Below are 20,239 nucleotides of genomic sequence, written 5' to 3' on the forward strand. Positions count from 1 at the left end.
GAGTCCTCTGAAGCGGCGAAGAGTATGGTCACCCCCGTAGCAAATCACGACATACCCTCCTCAACAACAGGTGTAGGACACCTCGCCGTGGCCAAAAAAAAAAGCGTCAGACTAAAACAGGTGGCTTCAGTCCAATCCATTAACATTCAATCAAATCTTTAGAGATTTCGATTGATTTACTCTTTTTTCGCCTTTTTTGCGTTTTTTTTTTATTTAGTCTTTTTTGTCTTCTTTCACTATTTTGATTTATTCTTTTTAGTCTTTTTTTCACTTTTGTAGAAAAAGTCAGTTATCCAGGGACTTGGTGTGCCGCTTTTTTTGACCACAGCGAGGACACGTACTATCCGCATAACCGAGGCCGCCGTGCAACGGTGCAGGCCGCAGACCAAGGAACCGCTCAACATCTCCGGCCATAAAAGCGATCAATGCGAAACTCCTGCTGAATTAGGAACATCAGAAGCAGGATGTGCTTCGGTGTTTACCCCCTACTGCTCTGAGATTCGATATTTAATTAACTATCAGGGTAGCCTTTCCAGCTCTGAATACACACACACACTGTGTTACATTACCCCGCATTTCCTTTATCACCGTGCATGCTACTGTGTAGCATTGTGACCGGTCCAGGCATGGGTAGGTATTCAGCTCTCGAACGTGTGGGGAAAACAGCCCCTCGCTGGATTCCGAACACTCCCCATTCCGAACACCAATTCCCTACAAACTCTCAAAAATGCACCGTTTTCAATCCCTTTGCAAGGACTTTATAGTGGTGCAATTGATACCATATTGTAAACGACGTAAATAAGTTGCAGTAGCTATATCATTCTTTCTTTTTAATTGAATCTAAGGGAGTTTATCCAGGCGATCTTGACGTTTTAAGAATTATTAGCTACTCACAAATTACTAGCCGATCAGGGCCGATTACGTTGTATTCTACACGTGTACGTGCAAGATTTATTATAATAACAGAAAAAACGTGGGATTCGGCACACACCCCCAAAGTTCCAAAATGGGTCTGCAGTACTGATAATTTCTCGTTCAAGAGCTTTGAGCATAACTGCGGCGTAGACTTTCCGATTGGACGACAACAGCGCTGGGAGACGGCTGGTGTGGTTGTAAGTGTCCAGCTGAGGGTGTGATAACCCTTTGGGTCGAAAGAATCCGGATAGTTGAGACTCGACACGCCCGCAGAACCCACCGACAAATTGTTGATGTACAGGTACTTATCCAGGGTATAACTGGTAGAGTTACCTGTGAATGGTGGGAGGTTGCAGTTCAGAGGCTCGTCGGGGCATCGAATCAAGTTTGTTGAGCGCACCTCATGACACGCGATATACACCAGTGACGGCAGGCTTTAGCCGAGATTTGAAGATCCTGGATAGGGACAGACAGATTTCAAACCTAAAGTTAAATACCGGCAGTGTGCCTCGAGCGCGGATGAAGTTTTCTCACTGCAGTGCACACCAGACACGAACCAAGAAAGAACCCAGCCGCTTGACTCCCAAACAAAACGGTGGAAGTTTCGAGATTTGTCTAACGACAAAATGTTGACTAGCGTTCTCTCCTTCACGGTATGCTACCTTTTGGAAGCGTCAGGCTATATCTTGTTCCTTCTGACGTTTCCGTTCTGTTGAATACAGCCCGAGCAGGCAGCCACCGTCACGGAGTACTGCACAAATCATTCTGAGGATGTCTCTCCCAGCCTCAAGGAGCTTTGGGACCGGACTGTGTCCGAGTTTGACGACTCGGACAAGATGTCTTCACCGCTCCAGTCCGCCACGTTCAAGTTTCTCGCTGAACTCTTGAGACCTCGGAGGAGTAGGTAGCCCCAATGTACTGTCTTGATCCATTATCTCCTGACTTGCGGGGCCTAACATGCCGACCTAGTCCTTGAGATCGGTTGCTACACGGGGTATAGCGCCCTGACGTGGTACGAAGCCACGATCAACACCCGTGCTGAGATCACGTCCCTCGAGCTGGACTCCAAGATGATTGCCGCCTCGAAGAGGACCTTTGCTCGCTACGGCGTCGAGGACCGCGTCAAGCTGATTGAAGGGCCTGCCCAGGAGTCCCTCCAAAAGCTGACAGGCACTTTCGATCTCATCTTCGTCGACGCTAACAAGGACGGCTATGAAACCTACGTCAAACAGATCCTCGACAAGAATCTTCTTGCTCGGGACGGTGTCATCATTGCCGACAACAGTGAGTGAATCATGCCTATCGTGAAAAAGTCTTGACTAACAGGCGGCCCTTACTTAGTCTTCGCCCGCGGCATGACCATCTCCGAGGACTGCAATCCCCACCTACCCGAGAAGGTGCGGCCTTATTGGACCGCCAATGGCAAAGCTCTCCAGAAGTTCAACACTTTTCTGAAGAATGATCCTAGGGTTGATGTCGTTCTCCTGCCGGTCTTTGATGGCCTGACTTTGATCAAGCTGAAGCCCCTCCTGAACTAGTTAGAATGGCCAAGTGCGGCAAACTGCCAAGCCTAGGGGTTTTGACTATAACGGGATGTATTGTATCGACCAATTCGAGACGTGTAAATAAAAATCATGTTATTGGACCTTCACAACTACGTTTGCGATTCGCTCTGTTGTCACGAACAGATCGGTGGCTAAATTAATATGTTGGTTCGGAGAAACGCTGCAGTGACATGCAGCTCCTCAAGGTGGAAAAGGTGTGCGGTGCAACGTGCAGTTGCATGTGTACCACGCCCGACCCGTCTTATAAAGCTTCGACGGGAATGGACTACTCACTCAGATCACAATCCACTTTCGGGGTGACACATGCTTTTAGCTTTAAATGTTCGATGATCATACCTAACTACCATTTTCTTACGTTAATTACATTAGTCACTCAGAGAAAAGTCGTCAACTAAATCAACCGCGTGGTCTTTCGGGCGGCTTCCCGGTGGAACATCACACAGTCACTGATCTACAGTGTTCTGATGGTGGAAGGCAAAGAAGAGCGATTAATTATTAGTGATAAACGTAGAAACACTGGTCGACTGGATTCGGCAAGCTTCCAAGTTCTTTTCGTGTTATCAATGTTATATAACACTAAACCGTGGAGATTATGTTCTCTACCTCTTCCGCAATCGCTAGCACTTTCTCTTCCTCTAGTCTCCGACAGACCACCTGAAGTCCAATTGGGCTGTCGTGGAATAGACTGGGATCATCTACCAGAGTATTGTATCAGCATCAAAGTTCGAAAGGAGAAGGGCCGACACAAAGATGAATGGGCTGGAAAATACATACATTGTGCGTGAATCATCGCGTCGAAATCACTTTGAGCCTTGAATTCTTGATACGGGAGGTCCTTGGCAGCGTCCGCCTTCCCAGCACGTACGACAGCAACCGAGTAGTCCAATACGGTGTAGGCAGCCGTGTATCCGGGATAGAGACCCTTGCCGCGCTCGTAGCCAACAGTTGGAGCGACAGGGACAATAATGGCGTCCACTGCCTCGCCATTGCTCGTCCTGGCGCAGGTTGACTCCCAGTATCGCAGGTAGCTGATTTGAAATTCATCCCTCCGGCGCTGGGAGTCCCACAGATTGTTAACTGTTTTGGGCGGCAGGTGGCCGAATGTCTCCCCGTACACGGCTGCGAGTTCAGGGACCGGTACCTCGCCAGAGAGAGAGAGTTGGTTATGGATGTCGCGCCCGGCGTCGGCCGTGAAGGCTGCCCACTAGGAAGCGTCAATAGAAGGATAATTACCAAATGGTTCATGGGTGGCAACTAGAACTTACAGCAATTTCAAAGGCTTCCGAGTGCGCAGGGGGTTCCCACTCGATTACCTGGTATAAAACAAATGCTTAGCCTGAAATCTCCTTTGATTATTACCTCTTTTCTCAAACACGAACCTCGTAGCCGTGCGCTGTTAGTTTCTGAGCAGCCTCTTCCACAACTCGCCCCACGGGAGGATGAGGTGTCACCACACCGTCATCACGCAACACGCCAAAGGTAAGTTTCTTCGAGGCAATCTTTTGCCGGGCTTTGAGCTCCTCGCTGTCCCGCCAAGGGAGCGTCAGCACCTTGGGGTCCGCCTTCCACGGCTCCACGCCGAGAATGGCCCGAACGAACAACCTGAGATCCGCGATATTACGACCCATTGGCCCAATCACGGATTCTAAGGTTTGGTGGCCAAGCATCTGACGCCCAGTTGAGTCAACGATCAATAGTTCCAAAGGGGCAGTAGTGAGAGCATTTGCTCAAAAGGGTACTAACGCTGTTTGCCACGCCGAGATAGGGGAGACGGCCGTGGGATGGCCGGAGTCCCACGATGCCGTTGAACCCGCTGGGCAGGCGGATTGACGCACCCACATCGGATCCCAGACCGATAATGCTGCCACCCGCCGCGATCAATGCCCCCTCACCTGTGAGTCGTGTGAGTATTCCGGCCCTGGGCAATAACGTGTAAGGGGACTCACCTCCAGAAGATCCGCCAGATGACAGGAGCCTATTGGCAGCATTGAGGGTGTAGCCGACAATGTTATTGTTGGTCTCAATGGCCTGATATGGAAGAATTGTCAGTCCTAAGGAGCATCCTGCGGCGTTGTACAAGGACTTCTGGTGCAGAAGAAGCTCGTACCATCAAGCTTGTAGGAACATTTGTCTTGACGAAGACAATCGCACCCAGCTTTCGTAGCTGTTGGACAATCCAGGACTCGGACTCGGTGGTCTCTTTCTTCCCCAGCCAGCCGACATACCCAACGGATGTCTCGGTATCCCTGACGCGGAATTGGTCCTTCAATGACACGGGCAGCCCGTGAAGCGGCCCAACAACCTTGCCCTCTCGATCGTAAGCGGCATCGAGGGCCTCGGCGTCAGATAGGGCTGGGGTAAAGTTGACTTCAGAAAGACAGTTGGTCTGAGAGAGGACATGGTCAGTTCAATTTACCTCGATAACGCGGTGCTCTTGCGGGGCAAGGAGATGTCCGTGGGCTACGGTGGCTTGGTAGCAGTACTGACAAGCTGATGTGCAATGGTAGCCCTGTGACAGAATGCCTTGGTGACCTGAAGTGCCGTGAGCTCCCCCCTGGACAGTTTACCAAGAAGGGCGGCAGCAGACAAGGTTTCGGTGATATCTCTCTCTTCGGTTGTCAGGAACTGCGCGGAGTAGTGCGTGACATTGCGGAGAGCCTGGGGCGTGGGAACCGAATCGATCCGCCATTCCGGAGGCAGAAGCCTCAGAATCTCCTCCCGCTTTGCCTGGCCGGTGGCTTGCCACTGCGGGAGGGTGAAAGAAGAGGATGATGATGCTGCCATGGTTGATGGACTCTCAATTCCCGGAAAGTCAGGCTCGGTTAGTTCGGAACGAGTGATGGTTGAAGGCACATGCTGCTAGCCTGTCGGTGAGAGTCGGCTGCGTATATTCGCTTCGGCCTGCAAAAAGCGAGGAATAGATATGACGATTGTCGTATTGCGGTATGCTCTTTCTTTCCGTCGAATTAACTCGTGTTCTGGGTTCTGCACCTCGTCGTTTCCGGGACCCGGTCAGCCGGTCTAACTTGGCTCCGCTATGGTGTGTGGTTTGTGATGCGACATGGCGAGGTGACAGGTACTTCTTAGGAAGTAGGTACATGTACTTAGACTTTTGACCTTTGTCTCCACGGCGCCAGGGCCGTCCCGTCCCACGCCACAGTCGGAGTGCGTGGAATGCTACAGCGGGACAATTCCGACAAATCACTACGCTGGGGGTTTGCAGTTTATGGACTTACATAAGTAGTACGCCTGTTGTTGGTCGTCTCGATTCCAACACGGCTTAAAAGCTTGGCTTCGGCATATGCACCCCAGGAAACAACGTAGTATTTACACTACCTACCCTCCACAAACAAGCGAGCCCCCCCAATGTATCCTCGCTTGCCCTTGTGCCGCTTTTCGTCTGCATTTTCCGCACTGGAATCTTGCAATACATGGCGTGGTAACCACGCGATCGGCAGCTGGGTTCTGGGAGGTTCGACATGTTGTTATTTCGGCATGCGTTTCGGCATGAGGATCTCGGCTAATTTTTGCCATTGTCTAGGGAAGACCATTGACAAAGTAGAGTAATTAAGGGAAGTGGTAAGCTTGGGAAAGTGCAGGCGCTTTGATGGACAAAGGTCAACGCGTGCTGTGCCAGGTGGACAGTGCACAAGAGCGTTGACACTTCGGGCTCATCCAAGATTGCCGCCGTTTGAATACCACAAAGGACAACTGGACAAAGATGGCCGCAAACCAGCTGGTTTTAGCTTTCTCCGAAACTTCCTACAACCCCTCAGAAGTCGTTGAGGTCCATCATGGCCAAAATGAGCTCGACGAGGCAACGCCTCTCCCACCGGGCTGCGCGTTGGTCACATTCCTCGCCGCCCCCATCAACCCCCAGGACCTGATGGCTATCGCGGGTCGATACCCCGTAAAGCCCGCACACCTCCACTTAGGCAAACCCATCCCCGGCAACGACGGCGTTGCCCGCGTCGAGGCTATTGGCCCTGCAGGCACCAACAAGAGTAGCCCCGGGACAACTGCCATACAGCCTGGCGACCTCGTCATCCCGCGCCGGCACGGCTTGGGAACTTGGCGACGGAAGGCCGTGCTTCCCATTGACGGGCTAACGCGACTTCCCCTGAACAAATCCGGACCGAGCAGCATCGACCCGGTCGCGGCCAGCATGCTGCGCACCGTCTTCCTGCCCGCCTACCTTCTCGCCGAGGACACGCGCAGCCTCCGCCCAGGCGACTGGGTGGTGCAGAATGCCGGCGCTAGCACCATCGCACAGCTAGTGGCGCAGTTTATCCGGCGCAAAGGCGCGCACGTTGTCAGCGTCGTGCGTGACCGTCCAGACCCCGTCGACCAGACGCTTCCAGATGCTGGGCCCATGGATGTAGTCCTTACGGAAGGCCAGGTGGCTGTGTTTGGCGTCGGCGCTCATCCTGCGCTGGAAGCGGCGGCGGCGCAGGGCCGCGTTGTGTTAGCGCTGGATGCTGTGTTTGGGGAGTCGGGCGAGAGGCTAGCTGGGCTGCTCTCCAAGGGAGCTACGTTTGTTAACTATGGCTCGCTGGGAGGCGCCGACGGCGTATTGCGTCTTTCTCAGAGACTCATCTTCTGGAATGAGATCAAGTTCCGCAATTTCCGTCTGAGTGAGCAGCTCGGGAAGCGGTCGGAACGCGAGCAGGAGACTTTGCTGAGTTGGTTCGCTGGGTTGATTGCGAGCGGGGAGCTCCGAGCGCCGGCGGTGGACAAGATTCCGGTGCCGTTGGATGCGCCATCGGTGGATAGGTTTCAGCAGAAGGTGAGGGAAGTCTTGACGGCAGCTGCGAGAAAGGAGATTGGGTACCGGAAGAGTGTCTTCGATTTCGTGGAGAGTTCGGAAACGCAATTGTGTGCCGATAATTAGGTGTAGCGATCGACCTTAGAACATTTCTAGCAGGCTAGTTGGAAACACCATGTAATGACATTTGCATCACACCAACACGCTTAAGCTGTCATGTCAGCCCCAGGCATAAAAGAGCAGCATGCTGTCCACAGCGTGATGAAAAATGATCAAAAGTAACTATCCATAGTTCAATGTTTCCATTCTGCGCTGGTTAAGGATGTCTTTGCTAGGGTACCTTGGCTTCCAGGCGACATCCATCATAGCCAGTTGTTTGCATGGGTTTCAAAATGAAGGTGACTGTAATAACCCACTTCCAAGACGCTAATTACAAACAAACTTGGGGTTCTTGGAGCGATGTTGTATCAATCCTTGCACCGCCTCTCCTTTTCGATCGCTGTAGCGTTGTACTTTCTCAGCGAACCCTCCAACCCCGGAATAGGGCCGTCTGAGTCGATATTCACAGTCTTCATGACCCGGGCGAGAAATGAATAAACGCCATGCATATACAGAAGTTCGAGAATCTCCTCCGTGTTAAGTACCCCCTTTACCCGCTCTAGCGTCTCCGGCGTGATGCGGTTCTCAGCACCGCTGAGCTCTTCGATTGCGCGTGCAATGAGGCGGCGACGCAGAGAGAACAGGGCTTCGGGCAACTCCATATGCGGATTCTTCAAAGCGGCAAGCTGCTCGTCGCTAAAGTCGAAGATGCGCGCCACCGGCTCGTTCACTTCCCACTCATAGGGTGCGTCCAGGATCGCTGCGGTCCGCAGTACAGCTGTCTGCCAGTCTGACGAGCGCAGCGTGCGGTTTGCGTGCCACTGGCTTGTCAGGAGCTTCATGAAGGGCGGGAAGTTGACGGTGGAGTGGCCCAGAATCTAGGTCCACGGTGGATTAGCGGAGTCTTGTGCACAGGACAAGATAGGTCATGCCCATGCCTTGAAGATGTTGCGCTCTACCGGCAACGCTCGCATGCCGGCCTTGACTTCCGGCGGAGCGGTCTCGGCATCGAGGTATGGGAGCAAGTGCTCGTTTGTTGTCTCTTGACTGTTCCAGGAGGCCATGACTGATTCAAGGTTGTTGGATAGTATGAATGGAGTAGAGTATCTTGACGAGGGCCGCTAGTATACCGCCAAGGTTTGGGGCCAGAAGGCAAGATGGCGGTTCATTCGTTCTACGCAAACTTGGGCCCTGGCCAGCATGCAGAGCTGTGATCTCAATCTGTTAAGTCTTACTGACAAAACGGGGACCATTCGTGGGGCGCGGGTTAACGCATGGTATGCTCGGTGTGTAACCCTGTGCGGGTGTATATGTATCACGGATCAGCTCCGTACATGTACAGTGTGAGCGATCTTCCCCGCATTTTAATGTCTTGGCAAGGCAATAAGCGTTTGCCAAGCCTGAGTCAAGGAAAGCTTGTGTCATTTTGTGATGCTTGTCAAGGGCACAACTCCGTTGTTAGCGCAAGAACACGTGTAGTATATCGAAGAGCATGAATCCTCGCGTGCATAGTGCTTGGGTCCGTTGCAAAATTCCCATTGGCGGTAACTACCATGTTAGGATTCATTCTGCCCGCGGAAGGACAAGATTTGTCTCTTTCTTTCCACCCTTGCGTTTCATTGTGGGCCCTCCTGCCTTTGCCTGTTTAGGTACGCGACAGACCAGGCCGCCTGGACAGAGTGCCCGTCGGTCAATAAAAGCTTGGTCCGCGGAAAATCCGCCCTTGCGTTGCATTGCGGTGATGGCTGTTTACACCGAGTGTATTTGTACTGTGTAGGCAGGTAGCCAACGGACCGGGCCGCATGGACAAACCACCCGTCGGCCAATAAAACCTAGGCCCGCCAAATTCCGCCCCTGTTCAGCAGCAAACGAACAAACAAAGCTTCACCTGCCACGGCTGGGAAGCGAATGGTAACCCGCAGCGGGAAATGATCTGTAGCTCTCTCGTTCGGTACGTATTGTTTGCTTAGAAATCATCAATCCTCAGCAGGGTGGCTTCTTCTGACCCATTTCTCGGCAGATGGCCGCTTTGTTCTTTTGCCAATGCCAGCTGTATGCCTTTTTCTCGAGGGCGAGCCGCGAATGTCGTGACTGGCAAACTTCAAATTGTTCCTACACCAGAACTGAGAAATTTTGATACCTGACTCTCAAATTGTTTATATTCCCTTTTTTTCCTTGGTTTAGACTTTTGCCAGAACAAAAATGGCCTCATCCGACACCGAGAAACACTCCGCGTCTAGTTCAGGGCTTGACACGTCCGGAAATACAGCGCAGACGAAGGATGCCGTACCGGCAGATGCGCCAGCCAAACCCTCCGACCAGCCGCCGGCGCCGCCCGACGGAGGCTTGCTTGCTTGGCTCCAGGTCTTGGGCTCCTTCTTTCTGTTCATGAACTCTTGGTGGGTTCTCGGCTGCCTTTACTTGTTCTGGCACGCCTTCCACTAACTGGCAAAAAGGGGCCTTGTCAACACTTACGGGGTTTATCAAACATATTATGAACTTGATCTCTTGCGCGACAAGACGCCCTCCCAGATCTCGTGGGTGGGCTCTTTGCAAGCATGCCTGCTCCTTGTCATCGGCGTCGCCACCGGGCCATTATTCGACCTCGGTTACTTCAACCTCCTCCTCTGGACGGGTTCTTTCCTCGTGGTCTTCGGCATGATGATGACGAGCCTCTGCACGCAGTACTGGCAGGTGATGCTCGCGCAGGGGCTGGTCGTCGGACTCGGCTTCGGCTGCCTGTTTGTGCCGAGTGTGGCTATTGTGTCGACCTATTTCACCAGTAAAAAGTCCTTCGCCACGGGTGTCGCGGCCGCCGGCAGCAGTCTTGGCGGTGTCATCTACACCATCACCTTCTCCCGCCTACAGCCCCGCATCGGCTTCCCCTGGGCCACCCGCGTCGTGGGGTTTCTCGCCCTCGCCGGGCTGTGCGTCTCCTGCGCCGTCATGCGCGTACGCGTCCTGCCGAAATCGGTTCGGAGGCTGCTCGAGCCGCGCGCCTTCCTCGAGGTCCCTTACACCATGTTCACTATCGGCCAGTTTGTTGGTACCATGGGAATGTGGGTGCCATTCTACTACGTCAACAGCTACGCCATCGCCATGGGGGTCGACTCCACCCTCGCATTCTACCTGGTGACCATCCTCAACGCAACGTCCATCCTCGGCCGACTAGTGCCAAACTACTTCGCGGACAAGACCGGCCCACTGAACATCATGGCACCCGCTGCAGCGTGCTCAGCCGTCCTGGCGTTTGCCTGGATCGGGATCAAATCCACAGCGGGCCTGATCGTCTTCTGCGTCCTCTACGGCTTCACCTCGGGCTCGTTCGTATCGCTGCCCGCCCCGACCGTCGTTACGCTCTCTCCGAGTCTGAATGTGCTGGGTGCCCGCATGGGTATGAGCTTCTCGCTAGCCGGAATTGGCATTCTGATTGGCAATCCCATCGGCGGTGCTATTCTGAACAGCAGCGGGTGGGTCGGCGTGCAATGTTGGGCCGGTGCTACCATCGCTGCTGCTGCTGCGGCGAGCTTGGTTGCCCGATTCGCCAAGAATCCCGCGGTGCTCGGCAAGGCGTGACTTGAAAGTAGTGTATGTAGTGACTTTGTGGGAAGTTGGCGAGGTAGCGTCCGTAAAAGGGGGCTGGGGGTTCTGCTTTCGCGAGGAGGCTCAGCGACGGCATTGTACGGCGGTTTTTGTGACTTTCGGCATCACCGGCGGCATGAACGGCGACATTTCGAGAAGGGAAGTGATGAGCGAGCTCATTGGAGGTAAATAGGCGAGTGGTCGGAGATAATCCGCTCCATTGCGGTGGATTGGATGCATGTACATAGACAATCGTTGTAATCCTGCTGTCTTACTACTGAGCAGCTACCTGCCTAACCTATGCACTTGACTGTGATGCTGAGTAAACACGGGAAAGGGAATATGTCCTTCACCCAAATGGTTACATTTGTGTCACGTTTCCGATGCGGCCGCCTGCACATCAAACCATAGTTGGCAAAAACAAGCGTATGCGACGCGACGTAGAAACTCGCCGAATCTCGTGACCTATCTCTTGTCTTGCATACCGAGATCTGCATGCAACTTACACAGTACTGCAGTGCAACCGAAAAAGAAGGGGCGAACTCGGCCCCCAAATGGGAAAACTCCACGACTTCCTCGCACATGGTGTAGCGAATATGGAGACCGAGACTGAACTGAATGATACTGTATGGAAACCCGAGGCGACGCACCCTCAGGCAACTAACGCTCCCAGGATTCGGTACCTTGGCTGACAGGAAGTCAGCGAGTGTCGGATAAACTCTTCGACAGCCCAGCGCAAGAAACTGTTTTTGGCTGCCGGGGTCAACTCTGGTAATTAAGTGACGCAAACAGGTCAGACAATCGGGGTCACAGCACCGCAAGTGTGGGAACAGTGTCAATACCAGATCAAGGTTTGGCGACACATGTAAATGAATGGCACAAGGCAAGAGGAGGGTCGCTAGCGGTGATTGTATAACCCTGCCCCTTGGGTTGGGCCTTGAGGAGAGTATTACGGTATTAACATATTTAAGACACGATTGTGTCATTCCCTTACCCCCTCGGTATCTGGCAAAGGATCTGATCAACCGTGTTGCTTCTCTCTGGTTCATCAGACTTCATCTGTGACCTTACCGTAAGACCCATTACAGGACACACTGTTGTGCACCCACAGAGGTGCCTGTCTGTCGAGCTCCAACATGCATCTGATACAGCAACAGGATGCAGACGCCTTTCTTGGGGACCCCTTCGTTACTGTTTCGGACCTGTTCGAAGAGCCTAAGCTGCCGCATGCCCCCACCTTCTCTGAGATAGAGAACGAGTTTGAAGCCACTGCGGTCCAGAAAGACATCGTAGGCGAAGCGATCCAGTGGCTTACCTCCGAGCTTCGTCTTCCAAGTTATACCGCAAACCTCCAAAACATTGTCAACGCATGGAATACTCTGGCAGCATACCGTGAGTCTCTTAACTCGATGTCGTCATTCTGTTTCCTAGCTGGCCTGTTGACCCTTGGACCGTAGACACTAGCCTCCGGTCCCATTTCCATGTCCACCAGAAGAGTGGTCGGCTGGTCGTCCGGGTTGTCAGGCGGATCGAACCTATCACCCTCGCCGATGCGCCGGACAGGCTTTCACCCGGCCGGCTGGCCCACGTCACGGTCGCGGCTAGAAAGGACGGAGACTTGCAGCTGCGTCTGCGTTTCCGACGAGCTCTGATCGACGCCACCTCACTTGACCACATCAAGCTCGACTTGTTCTTGCTCCTTTGTGGTATACCGCCCCAGGAGCATATCGGCTTCCCCAACTACACTCGCTTCTTGCGGCAAACAAAAGACTCAACAAGGTCAAGAGAGTTCTGGGCCAGTACGCTTATGGGAGCGGTCCTACGGTCGGCCGTCCTCCCGCGCGAGTTTTTGGGACAGGCAATAGCGCGGCCAAGAACGTCTGTCACCACCATCGTCAACCCTCTTTCGCTTGGGGGCGATGTGGCTATTTCTCGCAGGACCGTCCTCGAGCTCCTCTGGGCCTATGTATTAAGCGTCCATGCTGAAGCGGACGAGGTAGTCTTCGGCACTGTCCAGAGGGATGCCAGTTTCTTCGGATCGGACTCTTGCATTGGATGCCTTGATCAGACGTACCTTGTCCGCCTCCACATATCCGGGGAGGACAGCATTGGCGACGCCGCTGCGGCGCTTGATGCCTACCATGGCTCTGCGTCTGCTCACGGGTTCCTCGGACTGAACGCTATGCGTGTCCACTTGCCAGAACAAGTTCCGGTTGAGGCTGTGTTCAACTATACACAAAGCTCCAACCCGCAATGCATTGCCCCGGGCTTGAAGCAGTTTCCCTTGATCTTGACAATCTGCGACGCCCCGGGACCCGAACTGAAGCTGATGTTAACTTACATTGCCGACATTGCCAAGGCCGACGCGGAGATTCTGCTAGAACAACTGGTCACGGCCATCCAGAGTGTGTCAGTCAAGCCGGATCTAGCGAATACTCCCCTCCAGGACATTGACCTTGTATCGGCTGCGGAGCGGGCAGTTGCGTTGACACCGCCGCTTTTCAGCGGGGTGGCCGATCAGCCCACGCTTCCGGATCTGATTGAGGCGGCCGTCTCTCGGCATCCGGAGCAAACTGCGGTCCAGTTCGAGGACAAGGCGTCGCTCACATACCGCGAGTTGAACGCTCTCGCAAACGGGGTTGCCAAGACGCTGAAGCTGCGCCGAGGAGACATTGTCCCGTTGCTCATGGACCGCTCTGCAAACCTACCCGTGGCCATGCTCGCCATCCTCAAGTCGGGCGCCTCGTACACGATTATGGGCACGGATGTGCCGTGGGAGCGCAACGCGCGTGTCGTGGCTGAATGTGATGCGGAAGTGGTCTTGGCAGACAAGAAACAAGCACATGCCGAGTTCCCAGGCACCAAGACCATCAACATCGAGGAGCTCCTTGACGCAGCTGCCTCCCATGCAATCCATAATAACGACCTCGCCGGCCACGGTATCAAGAGGCCTCGCCCTGGCGACCTCTGCTACATCATCTACACATCCGGCTCCACCGGAAAACCCAAGGGTACCATGATCACCCACCTCGCCGCGGCCAACGGCATCCTCCACCACACCTCCATCGCGCATATCCCACGCACTCTTCTCTTCTACAGCCCCACGGCTTCCGCCGCGCAGCGCACCTTCAACTCGGTCCTTATCCACGGCGGTACCATGGTGCTCGCCAGCAAGGAGCGGCTCGCCAACGACCTCGCGGCGGTCATCAACGACCTCCACGTTGACGCCGTGGAAATGACCCCGACCGCCCTGGCTCTACTCCAACCAACCGACGTCCCGCGCTTGAAGCAGGTCACCATCGCGGGCGAGCGGATCCCAGAGCCGCTCGTCAACCAGTGGGCCGCCAACGACCGGCTTGTGGTGCGCAACCGCTACGGGTCGAGCGAGTGCACGCAGATGAGCCACGGGCGCCGGATGCGGCCACGGGAAAACCCGCGCGTGCTCGGCGAGCCAGAGGACACCACCTTTGCGTGCGTGCTCTGGCCGGGTACGACGCACCTTGTGCCGGTGGGCGTGCCGGGGGAGCTATGTTTAGCTGGGCCGCAGCTGTCGGCGGGCTATCTAAAGGAGCCCGGGCTTACGGGGAGGGTGTTTGTTAACAATCCATTTTCTGAGCAGCTTGGAGAGTTGTACAAGAAGATGTACCGCACTGGTGACAAGGTGCGCCGGCTTGCGGACGGGTCCATCGAGATGCTGGGCCGCATCGACTGGCAGGCCAAAATCAATGGGACCAAGGTTGAACCTGCTGATGTGGACCGCGCGCTGGGTGAGCATCCTGACGTGGCCGCTGTCGCGACGGTTGCCGCCGAGGTTGAGGAGGGCCGACTAGCCCTCGTGACTGCTATCGTGTTGGTCAAGACTCGCGTTTGGGCGCAGGTGCTCCCTTCAATGCGGCCGTTTGCGGTGAAGGCTCTGCCACCTTTCATGGTTCCTAGCTTCTGGCTGCCTCTCCAACAGTTACCGAGGAGCATGAACGGAAAGGTTGATTTCCACGCTCTGCGAAAGGCAGCATGCGAGCTGGGGACAGCCGGGCTCTCGCAGTTCCTTGTTGCGCAGCCGCAAACGAGACACGACCCTGGTGAGGATCCGGTCGACGACATGGAGCGTGATATTGCCCGCATCTGGGCCACGGTACTTGGCCTCGACAAGACTCTCGTCCGGCGTCACCACTCATTCCTGTCCCTGGGTGGCAACTCTCTGCTGGCCATCAAAGCAATTGGTCAGCTGCGCAAGGAAGGACTCGTCACCGACTTTGCCAATCTCATGGCGGACAAGCCACTGTCCGAGGTAGCCCTCTCTGTTTCTGAGCACAAGTCATCGCAAGTTGCTCCCGAAGTACCACCGTTCTCGCTTCTGGGAGCAGACGCGGCCAACTTCGTGGAGCGTGTGCAGACAGAGTTCGGGCTGGACCTCGTGGAAGCCTATCCCGCTACACCGTTACAGGAAGGGGTGTTAGCCACTCTGAACCAAGAAGACGGAGATCCCTACACATACCGCCGCGTATGGGATATGGAAGGCCTCGATATCGAGCGGCTAAAGGACAGCTTCCGACGTGTCCTCGTTGCGAGGGACATCTACAAGACCGGATTCGTGCCCCGCGGGCGAAACTTGGTTCAAGTGGTCCGAAACAATCTTGGCCTTGCCTGGGAGGAGTGGCATGGATCCCTCGAGGCATATTTGGATCATGACAAGAAATTATTCATGCCATTGTCGGGACCCCTGTTTCGCACCGGACTTGTGGCGAACCGCTACCTTGTCACGACGACGCACCACGCTCTTTGTGATTTTTGGTCTCATAGGATCCTGTTCCAGGATGTTGCTGCCGTATATACGGGCAGAGAGGTGCCGAGCCGGCCCAAGTTCAACAACTTCATTCAGTATCTCCTCTGCCAAGACTTGGTACCAGCCCGGGAGTTCTGGGCATCCTACCTGCAAGGTTCGCCGAGATCAATCATCAACTATGCGCCTGGGGAGAAGACAACAATAACAACCAGGCGTATCACGCTGAACTTGAAACAAACCACGCTGGGATCACTCGTGCATACCGCCTGGGCCGTACTCCTCTCTCACCATCTCGGGTCGCACGATGTAACATTCGCCACTGCCGTCTCAGGCAGAGAAGTGCCTCTTCTAGGAATTAGCGACATGGATGGGCCGACTCTTACCACGGTGCCGCAGAGAGTCAAGCTTGATGACCAGACAAAGGCACTCGGGCAACTGGTCAAGGATGTCAGAGCCGGCTTCATGCAGGTCGCCAAGTACTCCCAGGTGGGACTGCGAGCGGCACTGCAGGCAGGTCAACTAGACCCGGGCAGTATCGACACTCTTGTCAATGTGCTAGTCAAGAACGAAGATCCAGAGTTCGTGCGGGATGTCTTCAAACCCCACGGGGAGCGCCCTCTCTGGAACTCTGGGCCTTGGACAACACTCGAGGTCGAGGAACTGGGCAAGACCTCCGAGCCAGCTGAGGCAACCATCGAGGTCCGTTTGTCCGGTACCGCCGAAGCTCGGCGACTTGAGTTCCTGGCCGACTCATTCATCAAGATTGCTACTGCCATCTTGGAGTCTCCGGATCAACCGTTATCGAGCGTCCATGTTCTCGGAGATGCTGAACAGAAATACTTGTTAAACACCCTCTCAAATCGCGGGACCCTCGTGGTGCCATCTCCGCAACTTCTCCATGCGCGATTCGAAAAGCAAGCGGAGCTTGTGCCGGACGCCATCGCTATTGACTGGGAAGGTGTGGAGCAGGTCTCGTACGGGGAGCTCGACCGGCATGCCAATCAGATAAGCCAACTCTTGATCCAAAAAGGGGTTCTACCTGGAGATGTGGTTGCCCTCATGCTGGACAAATCTATCGAAGCTGTGGCTGCTATCCTCGGAGTGCTCAAGTCGGGTGCGGCATACACGCCCCTGAGCGCGGAGAACCCTGCAGAGCGGAACTCGTTGATTGTAAGCGAGACCAAAGCCAGGGCTGTCATCATCCATCAGCAAGACGCTGACTTCGCCCTCCACCACGTACCTTCTTCGACGGTGTCCATCGTAATCAACAATGAGGCTACAAAAACAACCTTCCTCTCAACCCAACCCAATACGAAGCCAACCGTAGCGACAACACCCTCCCACCTCGCCTACATCCTCTACACCTCCGGCAGTACCGGCCAGCCCAAGGGCATTCAAGTGCCGCACGGCAGCGCCGCAGCCGCGGTCGGTAGCATGATCACGGCAGAACGCCGCCAAGCCGGCGAATGGCGCACCCTGCAGTTCGCCAACCTCGTCTTCGATGCGTCGGTGCAGGACCTGTTCAACACGCTCAGTACGGGTGGCACGCTGTGCATGGCGCCGACAGAGCGGCTCCTGTCGGACCTCGCGGGCTGCGTCCGCGCCATGCGTGTGCGCCAGGCGATCCTGACGCCGACCGTCGCCGGTCTGTTGAGGCCTGGGGACGTGCCCGGGTTTGAGACGCTTATTGTGGGTGGCGAGCCCCTTACGCGGACCGTGGTGGAGGCGTGGAGGCCGGCGTGTCGTGTCTTGAATGTGTATGGTCCTACTGAGACGTGCATGGTCGTGTCTGCGAAGGAGGTTGAGCTGGGCGCTGGACCGACAACGAGTATTGGCAGTATTGGCAGGCCGTTTGAGACTGTCATGGCATTTGTGGTCGATCCGGCGGCTACCGGCGAGCAACTCGCCAAGGTTGAGGATGCCGGTGGTTTCCTCCGGCCATATGGCACGGTGGGTGAGCTGTGCATCGCCGGTCCGCAGGTCTCGGCTGGATACGTCGATCGGCCGGAGCTCACCGCTGCGTCATTTGTGGAGATGAGAGCGTTGGGGGGAGTAAGCGTTTATAGAACCGGTGACTTGGTCAGGTGGCTGCCCGGCGGCGAGCTGGAGTGCCTTGGCCGCAAAGATAACCAGGTCCACCTTCATGGTTACCGTGTCGAGCTGGGAGAAGTGGAGGCGACGGTGCGGGCGTCTGGTCTGGTCAGGGATACTGCGGTTGTGGTTGTGGAGGTTAACAAGAAGCCGCAACTTGCTGCCTTCTGCATCTTTAACGGAGACAAAGACGACACCACCACTACGACTGCTGTTGCTGCCATCCAGCCACCGGAGCAACACCAAAAAGTCATCCACGCATTGAAAGACTGCCTGGAGCACTCCCTCCCTCCATACATGGTCCCCTACGCGGTGCTGCCCATGGTCGACTTCCCAAAGTTGCCATCGAGGAAAGTTGACAGAAAGGCCCTGGGAAGGCTGGCCGAGAAGATGGACTGCGTCGCAATCTACCCGTATGTCCTCAGCAGTACTGTTGGGACAGAACACACCGCCGTCTCAGTGCAGACAAACGACGAGGCCATGCTCGAGGCGTTATGGGCCGAGATCCTGGGCGTCCCTGAGCAATCATCCATCGGCAGAGAAGCCAACTTCCGTTCCTTGGGCGGGGACTCCATCTCGGCAATCAGTTTGGCTAGTCTGGCGCGCCAGCGTGGTTTTGCGTTGAGTGTTCCGGATATACTGAGGCACCGCACCCTCAAGGAGCTCGCAACGAGCATGACGGAGCTGGATACGGAGATCGAGTCCTCCGAGATCTTTGAGATTCCCGACTCAGTCAAGACCCTCATAGATGTTCGTGGGTTGAGCTGTGATCGAGATGTGGATTATGGTATGTATCCCCTTGCCGGGGGAAGTTGTCAAAAGAATCAACACTGACAAGTCCCAGTCTATCCAAGCCCGCCTGGACAAACCGAGTTCCTGAGGCAAGGTGCCCGGGACAAGCAGATGTGGGTGCTCAACACTGTCAGGCGAATGCCACCCTCCATCGACCAGGACCAGTGGATTGTGGCGACGGAAGCACTCGCCAAAGCCAACGACATCCTGCGAACGTCCTGGTTGCAAGATCCAGAGGACAATAAATGGTTCGGCGTCGTGCTGCGAAACGCAAAGCTCTCTGTGCAAAGGTTCGAATGCCAAGAAGAAGCTGAGGCTTCAAATGTCGTTGCTAAGGTGTACGCGTATCGTTTCACCTTCCCGGAGCCCTTCATTCGGTACGTGACCATCACTTACCCTGATCGGTCATGGGACCTCGTCATCAAGATGGATCACGCCGTATACGACGGCACCCTCCTGCGCATCTTTGACAATTGTTTCGGCGCCATCATTCGCGGCACTGAGATCCCGAAGCATGTTGAATTTCAAGACTTTGCCTTTGCCGTCTCCGCGGCAAACAAGTCCCGATCCCTCAGGTATTGGGCGGCGAAGCTTGCCAGCACGGGGGCAAAGACCATAAATGCACCACTCGTAACTAAAGCCACACCATGGCTTAAGGCGCTGGCCCCTTGCAGCACCGGCCTCCTACGAAATCCTTTGCCTGCCGCACGGGCTGAGATTTTGGAAGACCTGGCCGCCAGCCTCGGTGTCTCTCCGTCATCCATCTTCCAGGCGGCCTTCCAGCTCTGGCTCTGGCAAACAGCCGGGCGCGGTATCCAGCCGGTAGGGTTTGACTACCTCGTCAGCGGCCGGAGTCTACCAGGCAACGTGGCGGCCGCCCTGCCCGGCGATCCACAAACCATCAACGGCACGGTGGCAAATTTCCTGCCTTTCGTCGTCTCCGACGTCGAGTCCACCGAGCCACTCTCGGCATATCTAACGCGCACTCACGACGACTTCTGGGCGGCGACAGACCACGGCGACGTCGGGCTGGACGACATGTACGCCGCGGCAGGCCTGAATCGGGCCGGGGCGGGAAACCGCGTCTTGTTCTTATTCCAGCCGTTCAACCCTGCGTCGCCGGTCGCTGACAATGACCCGAACGGGGGGCTCAACTTTCGGTGGCTGGTCATGGCCAAGTCGCGAGTGCGTATGTTCCAGCCTTATGCGTTAGTTGTAGAGGTAGCTAAGGCTCCCGGGGGTGTGCACAACTTGACCATGTTTTACGACGATACCCTATTTGAGCGAAGCGAAGTGGAGGCGATGGCGGCGGAGATGGCGGGCATGATTGAAAAGGTAATTGCGGCGTGTAGAGGCAAAAGGCCGCCGACCGTCGGGGACTTGTTCACAGAGTATTAAAATGAAGAGAATAAGGTAGTGTGGAAGGAATGCCACAAAGGTGATTCCATCTACAAAGCTCCGGGGATTGTCTGGTTACTGTCATGGGGTAAAGTCGCGATTCTCCAGGACTTACTTATCTGACTAGGAACCACCAACATCTTTCTCAAATAGCATTCAATGCGGCCAGACCTGGCAAGGCTGAACAAAACATGGTTGACAGGTAATAATTAGGGCTAGCTACTCATTGCCGTAGCGAACAACGTCGGC

At 55.1% G+C, this 20,239-nt stretch overlaps 6 protein-coding genes across 6 annotated transcripts; 4 read left to right on the plus strand and 2 right to left on the minus strand.

Moving 5' to 3' along the window:
* Positions 1–1,541: 1,541 nt before the first annotated feature.
* C8A04DRAFT_39094 (O-methyltransferase) lies at positions 1,542–2,453 on the plus strand (the record flags this gene model as incomplete). The annotated part of the gene is made up of 4 exons (XM_062784461.1): positions 1,542–1,568; positions 1,638–1,815; positions 1,885–2,199; positions 2,257–2,453. 4 exons carry the CDS (start codon positions 1,542–1,544, stop codon positions 2,451–2,453), a joined length of 717 nt encoding a protein of 238 aa, XP_062634855.1.
* Positions 2,454–3,171: 718 nt separating this feature from the next.
* On the minus strand, positions 3,172–5,264 carry C8A04DRAFT_39095 (amidase signature domain-containing protein; the record flags this gene model as incomplete). Its single annotated transcript, XM_062784462.1, has 7 exons — positions 3,172–3,684; positions 3,746–3,793; positions 3,860–4,147; positions 4,224–4,372; positions 4,427–4,508; positions 4,588–4,866; positions 4,968–5,264. 7 exons carry the CDS (start codon positions 5,262–5,264, stop codon positions 3,172–3,174), a joined length of 1,656 nt encoding a protein of 551 aa, XP_062634856.1.
* Positions 5,265–6,201: 937 nt separating this feature from the next.
* C8A04DRAFT_30986 (uncharacterized protein) lies at positions 6,202–7,371 on the plus strand (the record flags this gene model as incomplete). Its single annotated transcript, XM_062781593.1, has 1 exon — positions 6,202–7,371. One exon carries the CDS (start codon positions 6,202–6,204, stop codon positions 7,369–7,371), a length of 1,170 nt encoding a protein of 389 aa, XP_062634857.1.
* Positions 7,372–7,712: 341 nt separating this feature from the next.
* On the minus strand, positions 7,713–8,408 carry C8A04DRAFT_30987 (AhpD-like protein; the record flags this gene model as incomplete). The annotated part of the gene is made up of 2 exons (XM_062781594.1): positions 7,713–8,222; positions 8,283–8,408. 2 exons carry the CDS (start codon positions 8,406–8,408, stop codon positions 7,713–7,715), a joined length of 636 nt encoding a protein of 211 aa, XP_062634858.1.
* A 1,138-nt stretch (positions 8,409–9,546) lies between these two features.
* C8A04DRAFT_14057 (major facilitator superfamily domain-containing protein) lies at positions 9,547–10,920 on the plus strand (the record flags this gene model as incomplete). The annotated part of the gene is made up of 2 exons (XM_062777948.1): positions 9,547–9,743; positions 9,801–10,920. The coding sequence occupies 2 exons, from the start codon at positions 9,547–9,549 to the stop codon at positions 10,918–10,920; spliced, it is 1,317 nt and encodes a 438-aa protein (XP_062634859.1).
* Positions 10,921–12,062: 1,142 nt separating this feature from the next.
* Positions 12,063–19,990, plus strand: C8A04DRAFT_14076 (uncharacterized protein; the record flags this gene model as incomplete). The annotated part of the gene is made up of 5 exons (XM_062777953.1): positions 12,063–12,322; positions 12,490–17,537; positions 17,763–18,587; positions 18,645–19,504; positions 19,553–19,990. The coding sequence occupies 5 exons, from the start codon at positions 12,063–12,065 to the stop codon at positions 19,988–19,990; spliced, it is 7,431 nt and encodes a 2,476-aa protein (XP_062634860.1).
* Between the last annotated feature and the right edge of the window lie 249 nt (positions 19,991–20,239).

The sequence above is a fragment of the Dichotomopilus funicola genome, assembly GCF_033296635.1.
Source record: "Dichotomopilus funicola strain CBS 141.50 unplaced genomic scaffold C8A04scaffold_58, whole genome shotgun sequence".
NCBI lineage: Eukaryota > Fungi > Ascomycota > Sordariomycetes > Sordariales > Chaetomiaceae > Dichotomopilus > Dichotomopilus funicola.